This window comes from Plectropomus leopardus, chromosome 12, assembly GCF_008729295.1.
Source record: "Plectropomus leopardus isolate mb chromosome 12, YSFRI_Pleo_2.0, whole genome shotgun sequence".
Classification (NCBI taxonomy): domain Eukaryota; kingdom Metazoa; phylum Chordata; class Actinopteri; order Perciformes; family Serranidae; genus Plectropomus; species Plectropomus leopardus.
The window spans coordinates 1871864-1893802 of record NC_056474.1 but is presented as its reverse complement, the minus strand read 5'-3'; the positions used below and the strand labels follow the sequence as shown (position 1 = coordinate 1893802).

Sequence of the window (21939 nt, the reverse complement as noted above, 5' to 3'; positions counted from 1 at the left end):
TTCGCCATAGTATAGTATGCGATTTTTTTTCCCTATTTTTTCAACATGCTAAATTATTTTTTAAGCCTTTTTGGACTTTGTTTCCACTTATATATACTATTTGCGTCTCTACAAGCTAGAATATGTCATTTTCAGGCATTTTTAGAACGGGTCAAAATTTGACATTTTCGCCATAGTATAGTATGCGAATTTTTACCAATTTTTCCAACATGCTAAATGATCATTTTTTTGGACTTTTTTGGTCTTTGTTTCCACTTTGTATACTATGTTGCGTCTGTACAAGCTATAATATGTCATTTTCAGGCATTTTTAGAATGGGTCAAAATTGACATTTTCGCCATAGTATAGTATGCGATTTTTTTCCCAATTTTTTCACCATGCTAAATTATGAGTTTTCAAGCCTTTTTTGGTCTTTGTTTCCACTTTGTATACTATGTTGCGTCTCTGCAAGCTATAATATGTCATTTTCAGGCATTTTTAGAATGGGTCAAAATTTGACATTTTCGCCATAGTATAGTATGCGAATTTTTTCCCATTTTTTCAACATGCTAAATTATTACATTTTAAGCCTTTTTGGGCTATTGTGTCCACTTTATATACTATGTTGCATCTCTACTAGCTATATATATGTCATTTTCAGGCATTTTTAGAACGGGTCAAAATTTGACATTTTCGCCATAGTATAGTATGTGATCTTTTTCCCCATTTTTCAACATGCTAAATTATGATTTTTTTGGACTTTTTTGGGCCTTTGTTTCCACTTTATATACTATTTGCATCTCTACAAGCTATAATATGTCATTTTCAGGCATTTTTAGAACGGGTCAAAATTTGACATTTTCGCCATAGTATAGTATGCGATTTTCCCCAATTTTTTCAACCTGCTAAATGATCATTTTTTTGGACTTTTTTGGTCTTTGTTTCCACTTTGTATACTATGTTGTGTCTCTACAAAGTATTATATGTCATTTTCAGGCATTTTTTAGAACGGGTCAAAATTTGACATTTTCGCCATAGCATAGTATGCGATTTTCCCCCCATTTTTTCAACATGCTAAATTATCATTTTTTTAGGACTTTTTGGTCTTTTTTTCCACTTTGTATACTATGTTGAGTCTCTGCAAGCTAGAATATGTCATTTTCAGGCATTTTTAGAACGGGTCAAAATTTGACATTTTCGCCATAGTATAGTATGCGATTTTTTCCCCATTTTTTTCCCCATGCTAAATTATGATATTTTAAGCCTTTTTTGGTCTTTGTTTTCTACTTTGTATACTATGTTGCGTCTCTACAAGCTATAATATGTCATTTTCAGGCATTTTTAGAACGGGTCAAAATTTGACATTTTCGCCATAGTATAGTATGCGAATTTTTTCCCCATTTTTTCACCATCCTAAATTATTACATTTTTTTTAAGCTTTTTTGGGTCTTTGTTTCTACTTTGTATACTATGTTGCGTCTCTACAAGCTATAATATGTCATTTTCAGGCATTTTTAGAACGAGTCAAAATTTGACATTTTCGCCATAGTATAGTATGCGAATTTTTTCCCCATTTTTTCAACCATCCTAAATTATTACATTTTAAGCCTTTTTGGGCCATTGTTTCCACTTTATATACTATGTTGAGTCTCTGCAAGCTATAATATGTCATTTTCAGGCATTTTTTAGACGGGTCAAAATTTGACATTTTCGCCATAGTATAGTATGTGATTTTTGGCAATTTTTTCAACATGCTAAATTGTGACATTTTAAGACTTTTTTGGTTCTTTATTTCCACTTTGTAGACTATGTTGCGTCTCTGCAAGCTATGATATGTCATTTTCAGGCATTTTTAGAACGGGTCAAAATTTGACATTTTTGCCATAGTATAGTATGCGATTTTTTCCCCATTTTTTCACCATCCTAAATTATGATATTTTAAGCCTTTTTTGGTCTTTGTTTCTACTTTGTATACTATGTTGCGTCTCTACAAGCTATAATATGTCATTTTCAGGCATTTTTAGGACGAGTCAAAATTTGACATTTTCGCCGTAGTATAGTATGCGAATTTTTCCCAATTTTTCCAACCTGCTAAATTATTACATTTTTTTAAGCCTTTTTTGGGCCATTGTTTCCACTTTATATACTATGTTGCGTCTCTACAAGCTATAATATGTCATTTTCAGGCATTTTTGGGACGGGTCAAAATTTGACATTTTCGCCATAATGTAGTATACGAATTTTTCCCAATTTTTCCAACCTGCTAAATGATCATTTTTTTTTGGACTTTTTTGGTCTTTGTTTTCACTTTTGTATACTATGTTGCATCTCCACGAGCTATAATATGCCATTTTCAGCCATTTGTGGGACGGGTCAAAATTTGACATTTTTGGTTATAGCATAGTATGCGATTTTTGGCCATTTTTTTCGAGATGCTAAATTATGACATTTTTGGCCTTTTTTGGCCTGTGTTTCCACGGTGTATACAATGACACACCTTTACAAGGTGTATTATGATATTTTCAGTCATTTTTGGGACGGGTCAAAATTTGACACTTTTCGCCATTGTATATAATGCGATGTTTTGGCCATTTTTTCAACATGCTAAATTATGACGTTTTTGGCCTGTGATTCCATTTTGTATATTATGACGTCCCTTCAAGCCATAACATGTCATTTTCAGCCATTTTTGGGATATTTTCTGAATTTTTAAATTAGTTTTTATTGCATAGTATACTATTACTTTTATGAATGAACAATTTTAATGTCATAATGTCTTCTTTTTTTAACATTCGTTTTGGGCAACATACCGTACTATTTATTTTTTAATGAAATTTTTCAGATATAAAAACATAACAGACATTTTTATATACAAAACACACCCACTAACCCGTAGTTTCTGTAATACTGTTTTATTATTTTTTCACATTTTTTATTGACAGAAGTCAAGTATGCAAGGCATTTGTAAACAGTGTGTCCACAAATCTACATTTTGCCTCTAATCAGTGTAGCCTTTCAGTCAGTCAAAAACACTGTCCTTTGAAATAAATACAATACAGATTTTTTTTCTTAAAAAAAAAAAGAAAGAAAAGAAGCAAGTAAACTGAGAACAATCTAAACTACATCTGCCTGAAGGAGCTCAGAGTCTCTGTCTGTAGTCACAGTCTGGAAATGATGCCACATTATTACATGAAACGACTGCACGACATGTGGAGGTAAATGACTCCTTAGTCCCAAAGAGGAGGTGAAAGGAGGATAAAAATGTGTGACGCTGTAAAATCCTGGAGCTGGTGCCCACAGATCTCAGTGGATTCAGAGAAATGAGGATGAAATACTGAGAGCAACTGCTCGACTTACTGTAAATCTGATGGTTTCCAGCATCTTTTAACTGCATCAGTCACTGAGTTTCATGATACTTGGGTCCTTAAATCAGCTAAAATCACAAATCTAGTCAAAAAATCTTGCGTTTTTTTTTTTTTTTTTTCAGGTTGCAGAAATGTTTCGTTTGAGCCACCAAGTCTGAAATCAGGACATTAATGTAGCAGGTAAATAAACACAAAATATGACCTTATTTTAATTAAAAGAAGAAAAAAAAAATCTAATTATTGTTGTTATTATTATTATTATTATTATTATTATTATTATTATTATTATTATTACTCATAATTATAAAAAAGAATTCTAAAGATAATTATACAAAGAAAATAGTTTTCTGGGAATTTTTCATTGTCATCGTTTTGTCACCTTTTCCTTTTTCTTTGTAATTTGTGGCATAGTATTGGAATTTTTGTTTTTTTTGTATTGTTATGGAAAGAAATTAAACTAATGTTCTCAGGTTTCAGAGGTTGAAATGCTTGTCAAAGACGCCTTGGTGCAGCTCATGAAAACTGATGCTGATCCAGATGTTAAAGAGATAAATCACTGAGTGCATTTGTTTTGAAGAATAAGAAAGCTCTGTGGATAATTTACCTCTTAGAAAAAAAAACCTGAACATTTTAAAAACTGAAGGAATTTTAACCAGGAGAAGTTTCAGCTGGTTGCAATCTGCAATCCTCACCACCAGATGGCACTAAATCTTACATATTTGAACTTTAAGAAACCTATTTAACACCAGCATGTCCAATTATAATATTTTCACAAAATTAAATTTAAGAAAACTTTTACAGCAGCTTCTGTTATTGAATGAAAAAGGAAGATGAACAGAGTCGCTTTCAACATTTCATCCTCTCAGCGTCGTTTGTGATTTGAGACACCAGCTGATCAGGAGCGTCACACAAACAAACAGCAGTTCGAAAGAGAAACGCAGGCACGGAAATAAAATAAAAACGGGACGTGGGTGGATGAGTTTCTAACACTACACAGATCCACACTGGAGTTGGTTGTGTTTTGTATCCGTCGGTTTTATCGCTTTACATGAAAATGGAATGTCGTGTTGCGTGTTTCTACTCTAGTCTACTGTCTCTACTGTGCGACGTACTAAAACCATGCGTCAAGTTTTCTTCCTCGCTGCTTTCTGGCAGGCGATCACCGACTACATTCCCCCTTTTTTTATTTATCGTTTTCTGTTGTGTCCCTCAGACTTTTCTCTTAAACAGCGTGCGTCTGACCATTTATTTATCGTCTTCCCCCTTTAATTTGTCTTCCTAAAAATAAATCTAGATACACACACACAAAACACAAAACAATACGAGACTTGAAACCTGTCAGCTCCAGTTTCGGCCTCTCGTGTTGAATTCGTTTTCATATTTCAGATCTCTGAACTAAAAAAAATTAACCCTTTCAAAGTCCCAAAAGGCCGACAGGTCACCTGTCAACACTTAACTCTGTTTTGAAGATTTTCACAAAATCCTAAAACACTCATCTTCAAGCAGCTGTGAGGTCATTTTGAAGATTTTATTAATGTCTTTGTTAACAATATTAATCCTCCTAAATATCTATATTGATTCTGTTTGATTTTAAAACTGTGAAATAAAAGTGTGATCTGATTTTTGATGGACTGCAGTGAGTTAAACAGGTTAACCTCGACCGTTTTTAACCAGATAAAGTTCCCTTTTAACCCTTTGAAACCTGATCAAATTGATTTATTTGAAAATCATGGGAAAAAGGCAATGAGATATAAAGAAGAAATTACCCAAAATTAGCAAGAAATTAGTAAAAAGTGCAAGAAAATTAACTGAAAATTTAAAAAAAGAAAAAAGTCTCCATAAAAAAATAAAGAAATGACCTGCATGAAGAGCTTAAAAATATACCTGTGCAACATAATTTTAAATATTTAATTCTGATTCTAGCTTTTACATTTTTCCCCTTGTTTTTTAAAAAATAATTTCCTAAATCTACTAATCTCTTGCAATTTGTGGAACATTTCTTACCAAGTTGCTCATTATCTTTTTTCTCCATGTTTTTGAAAGAAATTAGCTCAGAGTTCAAAGTTTAAATACCTTCAAAAACCTTCAAAAACCTCCAAAAACCTCCAAAAGCTGCTTTTAAAAGGCAGTTTTTATGTTAACAGATGAGCTGCTGGGTTTGCAGTCTGAACTTGAGTTAAAATATGTAATCTATTACTGGTTTTAGCTTCTCTGATGAACATTTTGTTGCTTCTCTCTGCTGTGATTGTAGATTTAACCCTTTGAGACCTGAGCAACTTATCAAGACAAGACCAAAAAAACTGTGTACGTAATTAGCACAAATGACCCCAAAAAGTGCTAAAATATATCTTAAACCTATATTCATATTTATTTTCTATAACATAATTTTAAAATAAAAAAATGTATTATTACTATTATAAATACTGATTTCTGATTTTCCTACTTTTTATGTCACATTTTACTGATTTTTAAAAAAAATTTGTTTCTTCCAAAGTTGGTATTTTTTTTTTGCTTTCGTGTTTTTTTTTTTTTTTTTTCCTTTTTTTAACACATCAAACCAAACTGCTCCGGTTTCAAAGGGTTAAACAGCTTGTGAAAGGCATCTGAACGCAGCAAAAGAAAACTGATGTTAATCCAGGTTTCAAAGGGTTAACATTTGGGAGTTTTTGACTAATGTTTGCACTAAACCCCCCCCAAAAAAGGGGACATTTTAAAAGACATGAACTTGAGCTTTAGGACACTGTAACTGGCCTTTTCCTCCCCAAAACTGTAAACCGTGAATCCAGAGAACAAACCGCTGATTCACTGACGGTGAAAACTGTAATCGTAAACTCAAAAGTCCCGAATGTAAAAGTACTGACTATTTTTCAGTCGAACAAATATCTGTCCTCTCCGTCTTTTGTCCTGATCTGAACCGTGACGTTTTCCTGCCTCTGCATGCTGTTCCTCATCTAACCAGCAGGTGTCCTCAGAGGACAGCGACCGACATCTCACCAACACTGCGTCCACACACACACACACACACACACACACACACACACACACACACACACACACACACACACACACACACACACACGTATCCACTGACCGAACCTCCACAGGCAGCAGGACCGTCCCAAACATTACGATTTCACACTGTCACTGGCGAGGAGGCCACTTTTTAGGAAATAATACTGCTTTAAGTTTGAAAGGTGCATGCTGTGTAACTGCAGTTCTTACAGCTCAGACACGCTGCGGACTAACCCTTTAAAATGTCATGAATTTCCAGAGTATTTCATTTTTTTAGCCACAGAGGAATCAAGTTTTCCAACTGTGAAATGTTAAAATTGAAACACGATAAATTCATAGCACTGAAATATTTTACTTTGAAAATCATTTGAATTTATGTGGTTTAATTTCTCCTTTTTGAAGTTTCCTGATGGAGGATTTATGGACTTTAACTGTGACGGGTCGGGCCTGATTTTTGGGGCCTGATCAGAGCTCGTGGGAACAAGATAAGAGCTAACTTGTTCCCACAGATTATTAACCTCTTAACTTAATTATTAAGACAAAAATACATCAACTTTAAGATCTTTGGGGGCTAACAGAAGTTTTTAGAGCTCAGTAATAAACTCAAACTACCTGATCAGATGAAGATTATTCTTTTTATTTTTTTTAAAGATTAATAATTGCTTGATGAATGCAGCAAAGATTAATCTGCACATTAACTACATCAACTACAGGGTCGAACTGCTAAACGATCTAATTTATTTAACATGTTTAAGTCATTTCTCGAAAAATTTAAAGTAACCGCTTCCCAAATGTGAGCGTTTGCTGCTTTTTTTCGAGTTTTGGATTTTTTTTTTAATTGTGTGTTAAACAAAATACGACATTTGAAGACAAAAATTATGATTTGCATTTTTGCCGCTATTTTAATTATTTTTTTTTAGATTGAGATAAATTAATTGATTCATTTTAAAGAATTATTTTACCGTAGATTTTTGGATAAAAAAAAACTTACTTTCCACACTTGAACCTGCATGTATATCATGTACTCATACATTTTTGGGACTACAGAGTAAAAATAAACCAACAGGACGCAGAGCAAGAAACGAACTTTCCATCCAAATTCGCCAGCAACTTTCATTTCCGGAGCTGACGAAGAAAAGACGACTACGCTACGACCTCTACGTGATGGTCGACTACTTGTCTGCCTACGTGTTCGGTACAAACGTGGATGATTGTGGTGAGTCAGAAACACAGCGTGTCAAAATGCCAGAGCGCTTTCCCGGTCTGGTTTTGAAAATCTCCTCCGAGGATAGTTTTGTTTTTTCCTTTTCCGTTTTCTTCCAGACGTGCGGAGGATCCCCGGAGACTCGACGGCCAGGAACGCGGTCAAAAAAACAAAACGCTGATCCTGTTCTTTTCAGGTTAAACCACTTATCAGGGTGCCAAGTCAGGAGGGCGAGAGCCGGGATGTATGGCTGCATTGTATGGAGCTGGCACAAGCCAAACAATCCGACTTCCAGCGGTAATACTACGTGTCATTGTGTCAGGGGAGCAACAAAAGGCCTTGCATCGGGCAGGAATGCATTCTGTGCACGCCAAGCTGCTTAGCCCAGTGACCTGTCCAGCTGTCCAGTTGGGTTCAAGTTTTTTTAACCCTAAAAAACCAAAAAAGACAGAAAAAAACAAAAAAAAATGGACACTAAACATTGTTTTTCACATAGCACCATGCCATCGGTTTCCAGTTCTTTACACTTAGTTGCAGTGTATCACATTTCCGTAGGTTTTTTTTTTTTTTTGTTCCGTGAGAGCGCTGATATGCCAGAAAACATAAATCGCTCGCACGACGGTGGAGAAATAAAAACATAAATGAGGGTAAGAAGCACGCAGACGTGAGGCGAAGGGGAAGCGGGAGGATTGGCGGCGCTGAGGTATCTGTTCAGGTGACTCTTCTTCTCACAGTCTGAGGGGCGTCCAGTGTGTCCGTGTGTTCGACGCTGACTGTACATGTGAGGACTGTGGTGGCAGAAGGCACATGTTGCCGAGGTGACAGTGGGGAGGGGGGGGGGGGGGGGGGGTGTTAGTGATGAACTCTCCTCCCGCAGCTTTTGTCCGCCGGCTGCGCCGGCTGATGCATCACAAAGAAAACACCCGGCTGCTTTCAGCGTTTTCACCAACCAAGCAGATTTTTGGTGTCGGAGGGACCCCGAACTTTTCATCAGTCCACCGCAGACCTGGAGCCCCTGAATGGACCAGGACCCCCAGCTGATGGATGGTGGTGCAGACAAAACAGAAAAGCCAGTTTGAGTGTTTCACGAGAGTTGTGATGAGAGCAGGACCTGGTGACTGCCGCCTCTGACGGCGGCTAAAATCCAGCGGACTGGATTTCAGAATAAAACGTCAGTGAAACCTGCCTCGTCGCCCCCCCTCCCGTTCTGAAACTCAGACTCGGACTGAAACGTGTTCCAGAGAACGGGCCGGCGTGGGTGCAGGCGCGGCTGCAGGTGACGGCGCGGCTGCAGGGGGAGGAGTTATTGCTTTAAGCTCGTTGCCGGGGCAACTCTGGGTGCTGACGCCGCGGTTGAGGGGGCCGGCACGCGGCGGCGCGTTGGCAGGCAGAGCGTTGGGGTCGGTTCGGGGGATGTTGACAGGGCAGGAGCGAGTGCGGGCGTGGCCCTTGTGGCCGCCCGGGTGGCAGACGAGGCTGCCCACGGTGTCGACGGGCGACAGGTGGCGCTTCAGCCAGCGCTCAACACGCTCCTCCTTGTACTTGATGGAGTACCAGGTGAGGAAGATGAAGAGGAAGCCGAAGAACTTGAGGCTGGCGGCGAGGCCGAAGTAGACGAAACGCAGCGAGGTGACGTCGTACTCCCAGCAGGAGCCGTGGACGCCGCAGTCCTGCTGCCACAACATGCAGGTGGTGTCGATGACGGCGCCGAAGTAAATGGGGGTCGGGATGTAGGCTGAGCGGAGGAGAGGGATGAGAGGAAAGAGAGAGCAGGGAGGAAAGAAAGACGAGAGAGGGTAAAGTAGAAGAGGAAGAAAAGAGCGAAAAGAAAGAAGAAGTGGAAGAGAGAAAAGAAAAGGGTAAAAATACCAAAAGAGGATTTGAGGGAGAGAAAAAAGGGACAGAAAGAAAACCCATGAGCACAGAAAATACCACCGAATGTGAAGAAAACTAAGAAAATCTAAAGCATAAATCATCTTCAGTGGCTGAGCAGCACACATCGGGACAGCTGTCGTACTTACGAGAACCGATAAAAAAAAAAAAAAGATCAAAGGTCAAAATCATAGCCGAAGATAAAATCCTGGCTGCATCCTACATTTCCCAGAATGCAGAGCATATTTTGTTATTTCCCCTCCCTGTCTGGTTAATGCACGCGTCTTACAAACTCCCAGTTTGTTTCTTTTCTGACTGATTCGTCCTGACAGCAGCTTTCTGAACGTCCCGCGTATCAAGTCCAATTTATCTCCTCGCTCCGTATTTAGAAGAACGGCGACGTCGAGGCATCAAACAGACAACATCTCATTTCCTGACGCTCGATCAGCTCCGCGGTCAGCAGTTACAGAGTGTGCAGTGCATTTACAATCAATGCAATTAGCTGACGCTCCTCTCTGCACCGATACGAGTCCTCAGATAACGACGCTGATATTCTGCCGTCTCATTTAGACTCTTCTGTGCAGAAAAAACGACTCCGGATGAAATACCGACGACCAAACTCTGCTGTCGCCGTGAACAGATTAAAGAAGTTTCACTCACCGAGAGTCCTGAGGAGAACAAACTGCATTCCCAGAGCGAACGGCCTCTCCTGCTCCGCTACAGACCTGCAAAACCACACACACACACACACACACACACACACACACACACACACACACAGGTCACAGTTTTGCGCTGGTCAGGGCTGAGGAGATATTTTAAACTGTTGGATAAAGATTGAGAAATGCTGGTTAGAGGGTCGTACCTGAGGGTGACGATGATGGCGGAGGGCTGGGCGCAGGCGGTGATGAGCGTGACGATGAAGAGGAAGATGAGGAAGGGGATGAGGGTGCTGCAGGTGCGGTCGCACTTCCCCGACACGGCGTAGCCGTTCTCGTTCAGGTAGGTTTTGACGATGACGAGCTGCAGCTGGTTGCTGCCCGGACCGCTGGACGACGGCGTGATGACCTGCCGGCTCTGGACGCAGGCGCAGTCTGAGTAGTTACGGATCTGGAAATGTATGACGAATCATCATCAAAACGACTGCAAACCTCAAACGAAATCACAGTTTTTCAACAATCTCCAGTTCTATTTACTCTTCGAGACCTGAGCAAATTAGCCCGATTTCTGTCAAATATAAAGGAATAAGGCAATGAGCAATGAAAGAAGAAATGACCTAAAAATGAGCCAGAAATCAGAAAAAAAAGAAATAAAACATAAAAAAAATTAAAGCAATCATAACTTGGAAATAACTAGAAAACTTTAATTATTAAAATAATTTGTACCATAATGTTTATGTAATTATGATAATTAAAAATATACTTTTTCCTTTTTTCTTTTTTCCATTAACACTTTTCTCACGGCTTTAAAGGGTTAAGATGTTAAAGAATATCAGACTTCGTTTCTCAGCTTTTATCACAGTTTTTAAACCAGCATAGAAACATCTGATGTGTAAAAGTTTGGTGTTCTTTTCAGCTTTTTATCGATGTCAAACTGCATCATCCTGCCACTCACCCCGGTGCTGTCGTTGGCCACGCTGCTGCAGCCGGCCAGGCAGGGGTTAAAGTAGGTGATGCCGTCAGAGCCACAGACCGGAGCGTACTCGTGGATTTTACAGCCGCAGTTCACGTTACAACCCCCGGTCAGGTTCCTCTGGGTCATGGTGAGAGTCGGCCTGCGGAGAGAAAACACAGCAGCTCTTTAGGGTTTGAATTTTAAAACTCTTTTTATTTTTAGAGTTTGGAGTTAATTGGGGTTATTTTCTGTGTGTGAGGTCAGTTTGAGGTGACTGAAAGTTAAATAGACACGAAACTCTCCTGACTGAAAAAAGATAAACAGTTTTGATGAAATATTTCTGGTTCTTTGAGGCCCGTGGACATTAAAGACTGGAGGAAAAACGTCAACTGCAACGTCACGAGTCCGTTTCTTTAAAAACTATGATTACCGCCTCACGCTTTTACGCCACTTCCAACCAGCCAAGCTGCAGTTCACGTCCGTGTACGTACAGACTTGTATAAAATATGTAGCGAAGACTTCGGGGGAAGTTAAGGAAATATTAAGTTAAATATTTTTTCCAAAAGATGAATGTTTCACACACATCTTCACCCTGGCAGCACAAAGATCTCTAAATTTTAAGATTAGTGTCACAGTTTGATAATCTGATGCTGAATAATGGTCAGAAAACATTGTGACGTCACATTGGTGTTTGTGACATTTTGGAAATAAAATGTCATCGCTTCATAAATTTATCTTATTAGACATTTGTGTGAAATTTTGTCATTAGCGTTTTCATTCTTAAGTTACGGCCAAAAAAACATGTTTTGTGAGGTCACAGTGACCTTTACGCACAAAATCAGTTAATCTTTGACTTAAAGTGGATGTTTGAGCCAAATTTAGTAAATTTCCTCGTTCTTGAGATATCGTGTGAAAAAGAAAGAGAAGGACAAAATCTAACAAGTTCATCGTTGAGTCCACGTGCGACGTTTGTGCCAACGACGTTTTGAGAAATCACGTTCACAAGAAAGCGACATGAGGACGGACAGATAGACACCATGAAAATATAATTCCTCCAAACACAGCTGTCAAAGAGGCGCAACAAACAAAAAGAAGCAAAAGAATTGGCGAAAAAAAATGAGATGGACAATAAAACAGGAAATGAATGAAGATTTGGCAGAAAAAAAGGATTGGAAGGAGAAATAAAGTGATGGAGGAGGACAGAAAAGACAGGAAGAAAGAGGACAATGACGAGGACACAAAAAGAGAAGAGACGAGGATGAAAGTATAAAAAAAAGGAAGGAAAAAGCAACTTGAAAAGAAAAGGAGGATGAAAAAAGCAGACTAGGAGAAGGAGGAAGAATGATGAACGAGGATGAGAGGAGAAAAAGACAAAAGAGACAAAGCGGATTTTGAAAGGAGAGGAAATGAAAAAGATAACAAAAAGAGCATTTGAGAAACAGAACGAAAGATGAGGACGGAGAGGGCAAAAAGGACAGACAGACCGAAATAAATAAAAAGAAACACGAGAGAGAAAAAAATGAGGCAGTCAGCCAGAGATCGTCTCTTCCAAGCTGTCCTTGGACGTTTTCCATCGTTGCCATGTAATCGCTCTCAGGGACGCTGCGTCCAAAAGAAAACGCCTCCATTTACTGGCTCGCTATCTGTTATCCTGAACACTCGCTTCCTCCCCGACGTCGGCCACAGATGGGCCGATAAAAACTACCAGTGACTCCGTCACACCGGGAAATGATTTCATACGAGAAAGGCCAAACTGCAGTCAGCAAACGGCTGTCTCTCATAGACGTGAAAGCTTTCAAAGACCCCGATTGAGACCTGAGAGGACGGACGCAAGGGAGGTCATTAAAAAATGCAGACATCATAAATCTGTGCCAAAAAAAAATCTGTTTTGTCCATCAAAACGATAAAAAAATGACAGATGGTTGGAGTTTTAAGATTTGAAATTTGATAGTTTGACAGTCACAAAAAAAAAAATCGGCAGTCTTTAGTGGATGTTAATGGTCGACCATCATTTCTATGTATTTATGCCAAAAATCAATGATATGGTTTATTTGTAGTTATGTATTTGCCTTTTCTGTTACTACTCAAATGTATGACAATTTAAGACCTTTGCTGCATGAGACTGTGAAAAATTGTATATATGTGTGTGTGTGTGTGTGTGTGTGTGTGTGTGTGTGTGTCCAAATCTAAATACACTGTTAAAATGCTCCTTTCAAATGTTTGATCCCACAGCCATCAGAGCAGAAAAACAGGACCTGTATTATTTCTGGGTGTCATTCTGGGCTTTTGACTCTGAATTTGTCATTTTGACTATTTTCTACCCGATGAGGTCATTTTGACCATATTTGGCATATGGAGGAAATACATGCTATTTCCACTAGGTGACCTGTCACAGTCAATGTTGCTGACATATCCCAGGCTGTGATCATAATTCTTTTTTTTTTTTTATCTACTTTCCATGTAGTATATTGAAAATAATTCATTTTTGTTTTTTTCCATCTAAAAAATATAGTGGCATCATGACAAAAACCTAAAATTTAAGGGGTTAAAATTCTGATTATTAATGTATAGTTGATATTTATGATTAGAAAGTAGACAATAAGAATATTGTATAATATTTTTTAAAGCTTGATTTTGAAAGTGCATTTTGAGCGATATAAGTGTGTGCAATATTGAAGCGGGCCCGAAGGGTTAACTGGATCAATACAAGACGGAGAATAAGGCCGACAGAGGAAACAGTACTTATGTGTTGAGATGTTGTCACAACGGTCACCAAGGCTCCGTCTCTCTCTCCGCCCGGCTTTTTCTCTTTCATCATTTTGTTTTTTCTTTGTGGGTGGTTTTTTTTTTAACTCTTCCTCCACAGTCACTTCTGTCTGCTTGTTCTGTCCTGTCTTTATTTCTACCTTCCTTCTCTCATAAAGTGTGTTTTGGCTGCTTCCCTCCGTCCTCCACTATCACATCACTGCAGAAAAAACGCACACAAACACTCGACCCGAAGCATAAATCTTCAGTTCAGATAAAAACACTAAACAGAGCTCCATGACGCTGCAGTGACGCGTTCTTCATCGTCATGAGGTGATGCATGACAGCCCACCCACTTCCCCGAATTTCGCCCTCTCAGTTCCCCCTCCTCACCCGGTGGTGTAGGGGATGTTGATTCCTCCCAGGTTGATGCTCTCGCAGCCCACGATGAACAGCGTGGAGAAGCAGAGCAGGGAGACGCCGCTGCAGATCATCGCCAGCTTGGCCGACTCGCGAGCGCCCAGCTTCAGCTTCTTGATGATGTAGCCTCCCAGTACGATGCCAACACCGGCACTGGGCACAATAATCACACCTGGGGAGGGGGGAAGGACACATATGAAAAATGATCTCTTACTCACACACTGCTTGGCGAGCTGTCAGTTTTTATTCAGAGCATCGGAGTCGGAGAAAGAAACAAGACAGAAAAATGTGAATCTACCTTAAATTTGATGTCCCTTGTGTCGCCTAAAAACTCCACAAATCACTATTTCCTTTAAAAACAATGAATCTAATTACTTTGCTGTCATCACACTGGTGAACACGCAGGAAATTTGTGCCAACTCTGCAACTCTAATGAGCTTTTTGGCCTTTTCAGCCCACGGTTGTTGTCTCGGGACTCTCTTCAGCAGGCAGCTGTTTTCAGGAAACTGATAAACTCACTGCACACCACCTGCCCAGAGCAGCTGACCGACAAAAATCAAGTGAACTGCTGAGTAAAGTGGAGCATTGAGCAGCTAAAGAGCCAGATATATTTGTAGGAGCTGGTTGAGACCAAACCAGAGCTAAAAGGAGAGTGAATATTGGGGTTGCGCTCATCAGGTGGATACAGACACGACTCCAAATTAATCATAATGTTTCTATTAGTCTGCAATGACCCAAAACATTTCCATTAGGAGAAACATGCTGCAGCCTCAGAAACAATGCAGATTCAAAAACCTATGAAAATCCAAAATAAATAGTAAACAGAAAGAAGCTGAAAATGAAAAAATAAAATTCTGCAGAAATCCAAAATAACAAAAACAACAAACACACAAAGTCACAAACGAACATACCCCAAAAACATCAGAAAAACATAACAAATCCAGTCCACACAATATAAGTCCTCCAGGCCTCTAGGGGGAGCACTAAGCTGAGCAGCTTGATTTCGACCCGAGAGAGACCAGAGGAGAGAGCGTCCCGGTTATTATTGCATTTCTGTCAGGAGAAACGTGCTGCAGCTTCAGACACAATGCAGATTTGAAGATCCATCCGAAAATAACAAAAAACACAAACACAGGAGGAGGCTGTAAAATGAGGAAATGTGCTGCAGAAAGCCAAAACAAAAACATTAACAGAACATTAACACCATTATCTAAACTGATGTGTTTCCATTAGGCGTACCTTAATCCGCAATTTCAATTTGCGCAATTTGAAGGATAATGGAAACCCACCTAGTGACTGATCTGTCTTTCCAGGAAAAGTCAGACTGGGTGACTCTTGTCCAGTCAAAAGAGAGGACAACCTGATGAGACCAGCCATGGGACAAAATGATTTCCAAAAATATATTTATTCTCCAGAGTAATAAATCCTGCTCACTAAATCACAGCCATACTCGGCAGACACTAACAGCAGTGGACTTTAATATCAAACTGTTCCTGTGACCTTCACACATCCATGAGCAGGTTTCTCAGGAATATTTTGATTTCACCCACAAGAGGCTGGCATTACATGAAAATATAGATGAGTGGCAGTTTTAATCAGAGGCTTCACAGCCCACTCCTCCCACAGCTGAGACACTTATGCAACTCAACGACGAAACATCTCTGAAAACACAAGTCTCCCAAGATGGGATTTCTTTGGACGAAATCTTACCGATGCGAGTATGACAGAAAGGCTTCCAGATAAATAAAGATGTTGTTGGAAAAATGTCATTTGTTGAGTGTTTAAAAACTTCAGCCATCAACAAGAGAGCTTTCTGTGTGGAAAGTTCAGATGACTCACAAACAGAAAGCATTGAAAGTGTGACGAATAATGTGCTCAGCTTGGCAGTCAATCATGTTTTCAAAAGGTGAGCGTCTTAGTTTTGCAGTTATACTCTTGGAAATTGCTTTGAAGAAAAATACGAGCAGACAAAATACAAATTTAAGTATTTTAGGAGTTCACACAACCTGCGACCTGGAAGACAGAGGCTGGACTTACACCACAAGTCGTGATGCCAAATTCTGATTTGTTGCCGATATCTGATTTTTTAGACCACCTGCTTTTATCTGCTCTTAAAAATGACTCAGATCTGCATTTACACCTGCTCAAACTTTGCTTGAAACAAACTTATACTACCACTTCTATTACTACTAGTAGTATTAATACAACTACTTATACTACTATTGCTGCTAATACTAAAAGTAGTACTACTACAGCAACTTTACTACAAATACTGGTAATACTATTACTACTATCACTAGTACTAGGGCAACTTATTATACTCCTGCTACTGCTAAAACTACTACTACTCCTTCTACTACTGTTACTACTACTGTTAATGCTAATGGTACTAGAATTATTAGAACTACTTTTACTATTAATACCACTGCTTTTACTTCTACTACTACTGCCACTGCTGCTACTGCTACTATTACTACTCCTAGTACTAATAGAATTGCTGCTACTTTTTTTACTACCACAATTAGAACAAAAAAGTATTACTGCTTCTTCTACTAATACTTATATTTCTTCTACAACTACTGCTACAACTATTACTACTAGAAGTAGTCCTAAAACAACTAATTCTACAGCTACGGCTATTGCCACAACTACTTCCATTACTACTACTACTAGTGTTACTACCACCATTACTTCTAATACCAGTAGTTGTGTACTAGAACTATTTCTACTGTTAATACACCTACTTATACTACTACCACTGCAATTTCTACTACTACTTCTGCTACTATTACTACTCCTTGTAGTAACAGAAGCGCTGCTACTTCTTCTACTTCCATGACTACAACTACTACTACTGCTAGTACTATGCCACCCGTCTGCTTACACTACAGACTCGTTTTCAGTTATCCCAATCATATCTGATTTATTTCCACATATGAATGAGGCCTGAGAACATCTTTTTCCTGCTCACACGTTTATGATCTGATCTGCGCTAAATTAGAGGAAAAAAACTGGCACTGGGTCACTGACACCATATAGTGTTAATTTCACTCTGAGTCTTCAGCATCAAACAGAGGAAGCCTCTTCATTTTGGAACAAGCTCTTTAACCGCTGAGGAAGGTTGGCCAGCTGAAAACAGATAACTGTGCGTCACGACAGTAAAATCATAGATACATAATGTTTTAGCCTCTGTGTATCTGCAAACCCGCCCATCAAGCCGAGACAGAAAAGCAAAGGCGCCACATAAACTTCCAAATACTTTTGCTATCAGCAGCCACAGAATACCAAAATAGCCTCCATCACTGAAGAAGGCCATCAGGTCGGAGCAGAACGTTCCTCTCAGCCTCTGGACTTATCAGCCCGAGCACGGGGACGGCTCGGATTTAAGATACACTCCTGAGAGACAGAAGAGCTCTTTGAGAAATGCTCTTCTCCTCAATGGTTCATTTAAAGTCTATATCACAGAGACGAGCTGGTCAAGAGCAATGCTTCCCAACTGGTACAGCCACTGAGTCCAGATTTCTCCTTAAACATTAGTTTGGGGTCTGCACACGAGAGAGATGGCCACATATTTGAATTTATTAGACAAATATGTAAATAACGTGGTTAGGGCTGGGCAATATGGGAAAAAGTTTTTTTTTTCCACTGGAGCGGGCTGTTAAACACTTCCGCGCTGGAGCGGGCTGTCGCACATTTCCACGCTGGAGGGGCTGTTGGACATGTCCTCATGCTGCAGCGGGCTGTTAGACATGTCCGCACGGTAGAGCGAGCTGGGGCACATTTACACGTGGTGGAGCGTGCTGTTGGACATGTCCGCATGCTGGAGTGGGCTGTCGGACATTTTCGCACATGTCTGACTGTAGCACATGTCCGCGCTTTGGAGCAGGCAGTCGGACATCAACAACACCCAGACATCAGCTGCTCAGACTGCTCAGGACATCAGCTGTTTGATCCGGCTAATGAAATGCTGTGGCTGTCAAACACTCAGCTGTTTTAGAGTCAAAGTCGTTCACTGCATTTGGTTCGCCGCGGCGCTATTTTCATTATCATTGGCTGTTCGTGTTGTTTGTCAAAATATGGCTGTAATGAGTTTTATCGCCATTCTATCAACTACGTGTCATATTTCAATCGAGGAAAAGTTATATCGCAGTTGATATCATTATCGTTTTATCGCCCAGCCCTACATGTGGTCTCAACACACAATGAAATCAAACATATTGCAAGAATAAAGTGCAATTAGTCAAAACCAGGGACATTTTGAGTTTTGGAGGACGTGCGGGGCTTCGCTTGAACCTTTGCAGGAAGAAAAAAAGGCAAAAATTTGGTCTTTTTTCATCTGTCTTTCAAAATTTTGGGTGAATATTTTTTAAATAATAAATATTCTTTAAATTTCTGACTAATTTAAGATAACTTTAGGTTATTTTTCTTCTTTCAAAATTCTGGCGATGTGATATGGATCGGGGATACCCGATTCCTTTTCGTAAAACATTCCCACAGTGTTACATGAAAACGAAACAAAAATGTTTTCAAAGCAAAATTCAGAACATGTTATTGAGGCCTGAGATTACAGACCTTTTTAATGAAAATATAATGTAATGTGATACATTAACATTTAAAAAAAACAAACAACAGTTTTACCATTTTTGATGTTAACAGAAAATGTTACCCTAACTTTAAGAAGAACGTTCTGGGAACTAAAAGAAAACTTGCAGTATGTAATATATTGGCTGATATGGCTGTTTAAGCATGCATGTGCTTGTGAATGCACTTGTGCTTGTCATGGTGTGTGTCTCTCTAAAATATGTGTGTGTGTTGTAACACACTGAGTGCTCCAGCTCCGTTTCCCAGGTGCCCCCTTCATTTAGAGAGCAGCAGTTTCTTTATTATTAATGTGTGTTGGCTTGCGGCTCTGGGCCGACAGCCTCTGCCGCTCTGCTCTCAGATAAAAACCAGCGGCGCTGAACAGGCAGAAATTTAAAGTCCTGAGCGCTGTATGAATATTCTGGTCTGTCTGCATCCTGTCTGTGCGGCTGTGGAGACACTACAGGGGAGCTCAGAAGACGGGAGGGGACAGTTTTGTCTTTAAGATGCTCAAACTCAGACATTACCTTCTGAAACACAAGGAGCGGGAGAAAATCTGTGAAATACCAAACTAGAGGAACTGCTAATGTAAATGTAAATTAATAAGTACATCCTGGGGAGTAATACTACCATTGTATGTGTACTTAATAGTGTTGAATATGAACATAAAAAGGCTAAAAGCATGATAAGTATGTGAAGTTATTGTGAACATGTCCTCCGTAATATTTGTTGTATGTGTTGTCTTAATGTTGAATAAATATATGTATTTTTTTAAAAAAGATGCTTGAATTAGACCCTAATTTGAAAGTTTCTTAAGTAATAAATCTTGTTTTTGAAACATCAGATTTTAGTGTGCGCATGATGATTAGACGCCGTCAGAAGCCATCAGCCATCAGCCTTTCAGACAAACATTTCAGAGTGGAAGAGAAATTCGACCGGGGGACTTTGCTGCTTTGGTACCCACCGGTGTAGATGCTGGCGCTGGAGGCCGGGATGCCAAATTGAGACTCGATGAACTTTGGGATGAAGGTGATGAACGCGGTGACGATGGCGCTCTCTGCCGTGTAGGAGAGGCTGACGAACAAGAAGGTCACGTTGCTGAGGATCCTCACCGCTGCTTTGGGCAGGTCTGACAGGAGAAGAAGAAAGGCAGACAGAGAGAGAAAAATTATTTATTTATTGTTTATTGTAATGAAGTTATCTACTCGCAAAAGTTCACCCTGTATGACCGAAAAATAAAACTCTGAGGTGGATTTCTCCTGAAATAATTAAGAAATTATTCTTCTTATCCAAACATAAAAATGTTAACCTTCAGGGAAAAGTGAAGAAGTACTCTATCACATAGGAAACAGCACATAACATTTAGAGAAATTGTTTAAAGGTAAAAACAAACCTCTGATTTTTTTAGTTAATTTAAATTGAGACGCAACCAGTAACAATGCTTCGGATCCAAATAATCATAACCAGCTCGACGTGTTTTCTGAGGTCTCGATATTGTTTTAGTGCTTCTTCACGTTCCTTTAAATTTGCCTTGTAAATTCACACATTGGCCAATTTGAAGTGCTGAAGCGTTTGTTTGGAAATACATCATTTTTCTCAGAGTGTATCATCACCTCATTCAGTATGATTTTAAAATAAAACTATAATTACTGCCTGGCAGTTGTATACCTTCTTGTAGTCAGGTTTATATATATATATCTGTCCGGACTCATTTTAAGTTTTTTTTTTTGTAATGTTGAATTAAAAAGTGTATGTTTATGTCAAATTTGAAGAAATTCGAGGCCTTCTTAAGAGATCACGTTTATGGGACATATGAAGATATGGACAGATGTCTGAATGGACAGACGGGCAAACAGCCACGTATGTCACTGGTGCTGAGACATGATAACAGGTGTAACAAGTTAGTACTCACAAATTTTCTCCTTACAACAGTCTATTAATCTGCTGATTATTTTAAAATGTCTTCGTCTGACCAACAACTCAATATGCAAAAATATTCAGTTTTCAGTCCTCAGTTTGTGTCTGCGGAAACAGCAAATAATCACACTGGAGAAGCTGCAACTCAAGACATTTGGGCATTTCTTCTCTAAAAATTACTCAAAAGAATGAACTGATTATCAAAATAACTGCTGATATATTTTCTGCTGATTATTGGATTGAAAAAAAAAAAAAATTACCCAAAAGAGTGCAAGTGTTCTGTGTAAAGAAGGCTAATATACTTCTATCATAATGAACTCATATTTTAGACTCTGATTTTAAAGAACAAACTCCCTCAACCGTGACATCAGCCGCCCTCGCTGACACGCCGCAGCGTTTCCCGGTACCTTTGATGTCCTTCCCGAAGCCCATGGACGAGGTGACCGCCTGGCTCTTGTTGTTGTTGTTGCTCTTCTCCTTGAGGACGTCGTCGTCGCTGGACAGGTCGTCCAGGCTCAGCTTTTTCCTCCTCTTCTTCTTCTTGTGTCGGGGCGGCAGCTTCTTGGGGAAGGTGAACATGGGGAAGATGACCAGCAGCATGGCCACGGCACACAGCAGGAACCCGCTCCACCTGGGACGGACGAGGGAGGATTTGACTTAAATATTCAAAAACAGTAGGAAAACACTAAAAGTCACATCACAGGGGAGGGACTTCCGGGTCACCAACAAGATGGCTGCGTAGGGAAAGCGCTCTCGACAAAAGAAATAGAAATTTGCCCCGAAGATGAAGTGTTACATTAATTGGTTCTCTGCCATTATATAAAGTGGAGGGGCGAGGATGACGTCTAAATTTAAGAGTAAAAAACCTGCTCTGGACTCTGAAAGAAGCAACAAAGGACAGCATCACGGTGATGCTAACGATAGCCCACACGCCGTTAGCCATGGCAGCGATAATATGGGAGGAGGAGAGGAGTCGGTGAACCTGACCGTGATTCTCAGAGAGATTCGGGACTTTAAACAAGACAACAAAAGTCACATCACAGATGAGATGCTTTCCTCGTCTCAAAAGTCAAAAAGTAAAAAAACACAGCATCTCCTGGATATGTAAAACAGTATCTGAGATACTAATAAATAGAGATGAATAAATAAAATAATGATAATAAGAGATGAATTAATTATTATTTTATTTATTCATCTCTATTTATTAGTATCTCAGATACTGTTTTACAT

At 39.4% G+C, this 21939-nt stretch overlaps 1 protein-coding gene across 4 annotated transcripts in view; it reads right to left on the bottom strand.

The window, feature by feature from the left end:
• Positions 1 to 21939, bottom strand: part of LOC121950930 (solute carrier organic anion transporter family member 5A1-like) — a 55175-nt gene that overhangs the window by 15829 nt on the left and 17407 nt on the right. For 3 of the 4 annotated variants that reach the window (XR_006106365.1, XR_006106364.1, XM_042497063.1), the window contains exons 3-8: positions 21117 to 21340; positions 19757 to 19921; positions 14185 to 14383; positions 11047 to 11206; positions 10298 to 10542; positions 10093 to 10157 (exon numbers count right to left, since the gene is read on the bottom strand). Coding sequence is in view for 2 of the 4 variants with exons in the window: in XM_042497063.1 (XP_042352997.1) it covers positions 10093 to 10157; positions 10298 to 10542; positions 11047 to 11206; positions 14185 to 14383; positions 19757 to 19921; positions 21117 to 21340 (1058 nt within the window). In the remaining 2 variants the exon portion in view is untranslated. Of the gene's footprint in view, positions 1 to 7300; positions 9296 to 10092; positions 10158 to 10297; positions 10543 to 11046; positions 11207 to 14184; positions 14384 to 19756; positions 19922 to 21116; positions 21341 to 21939 lie in introns of those variants that run through there. The other variant, XM_042497062.1, reaches the window with a different exon arrangement.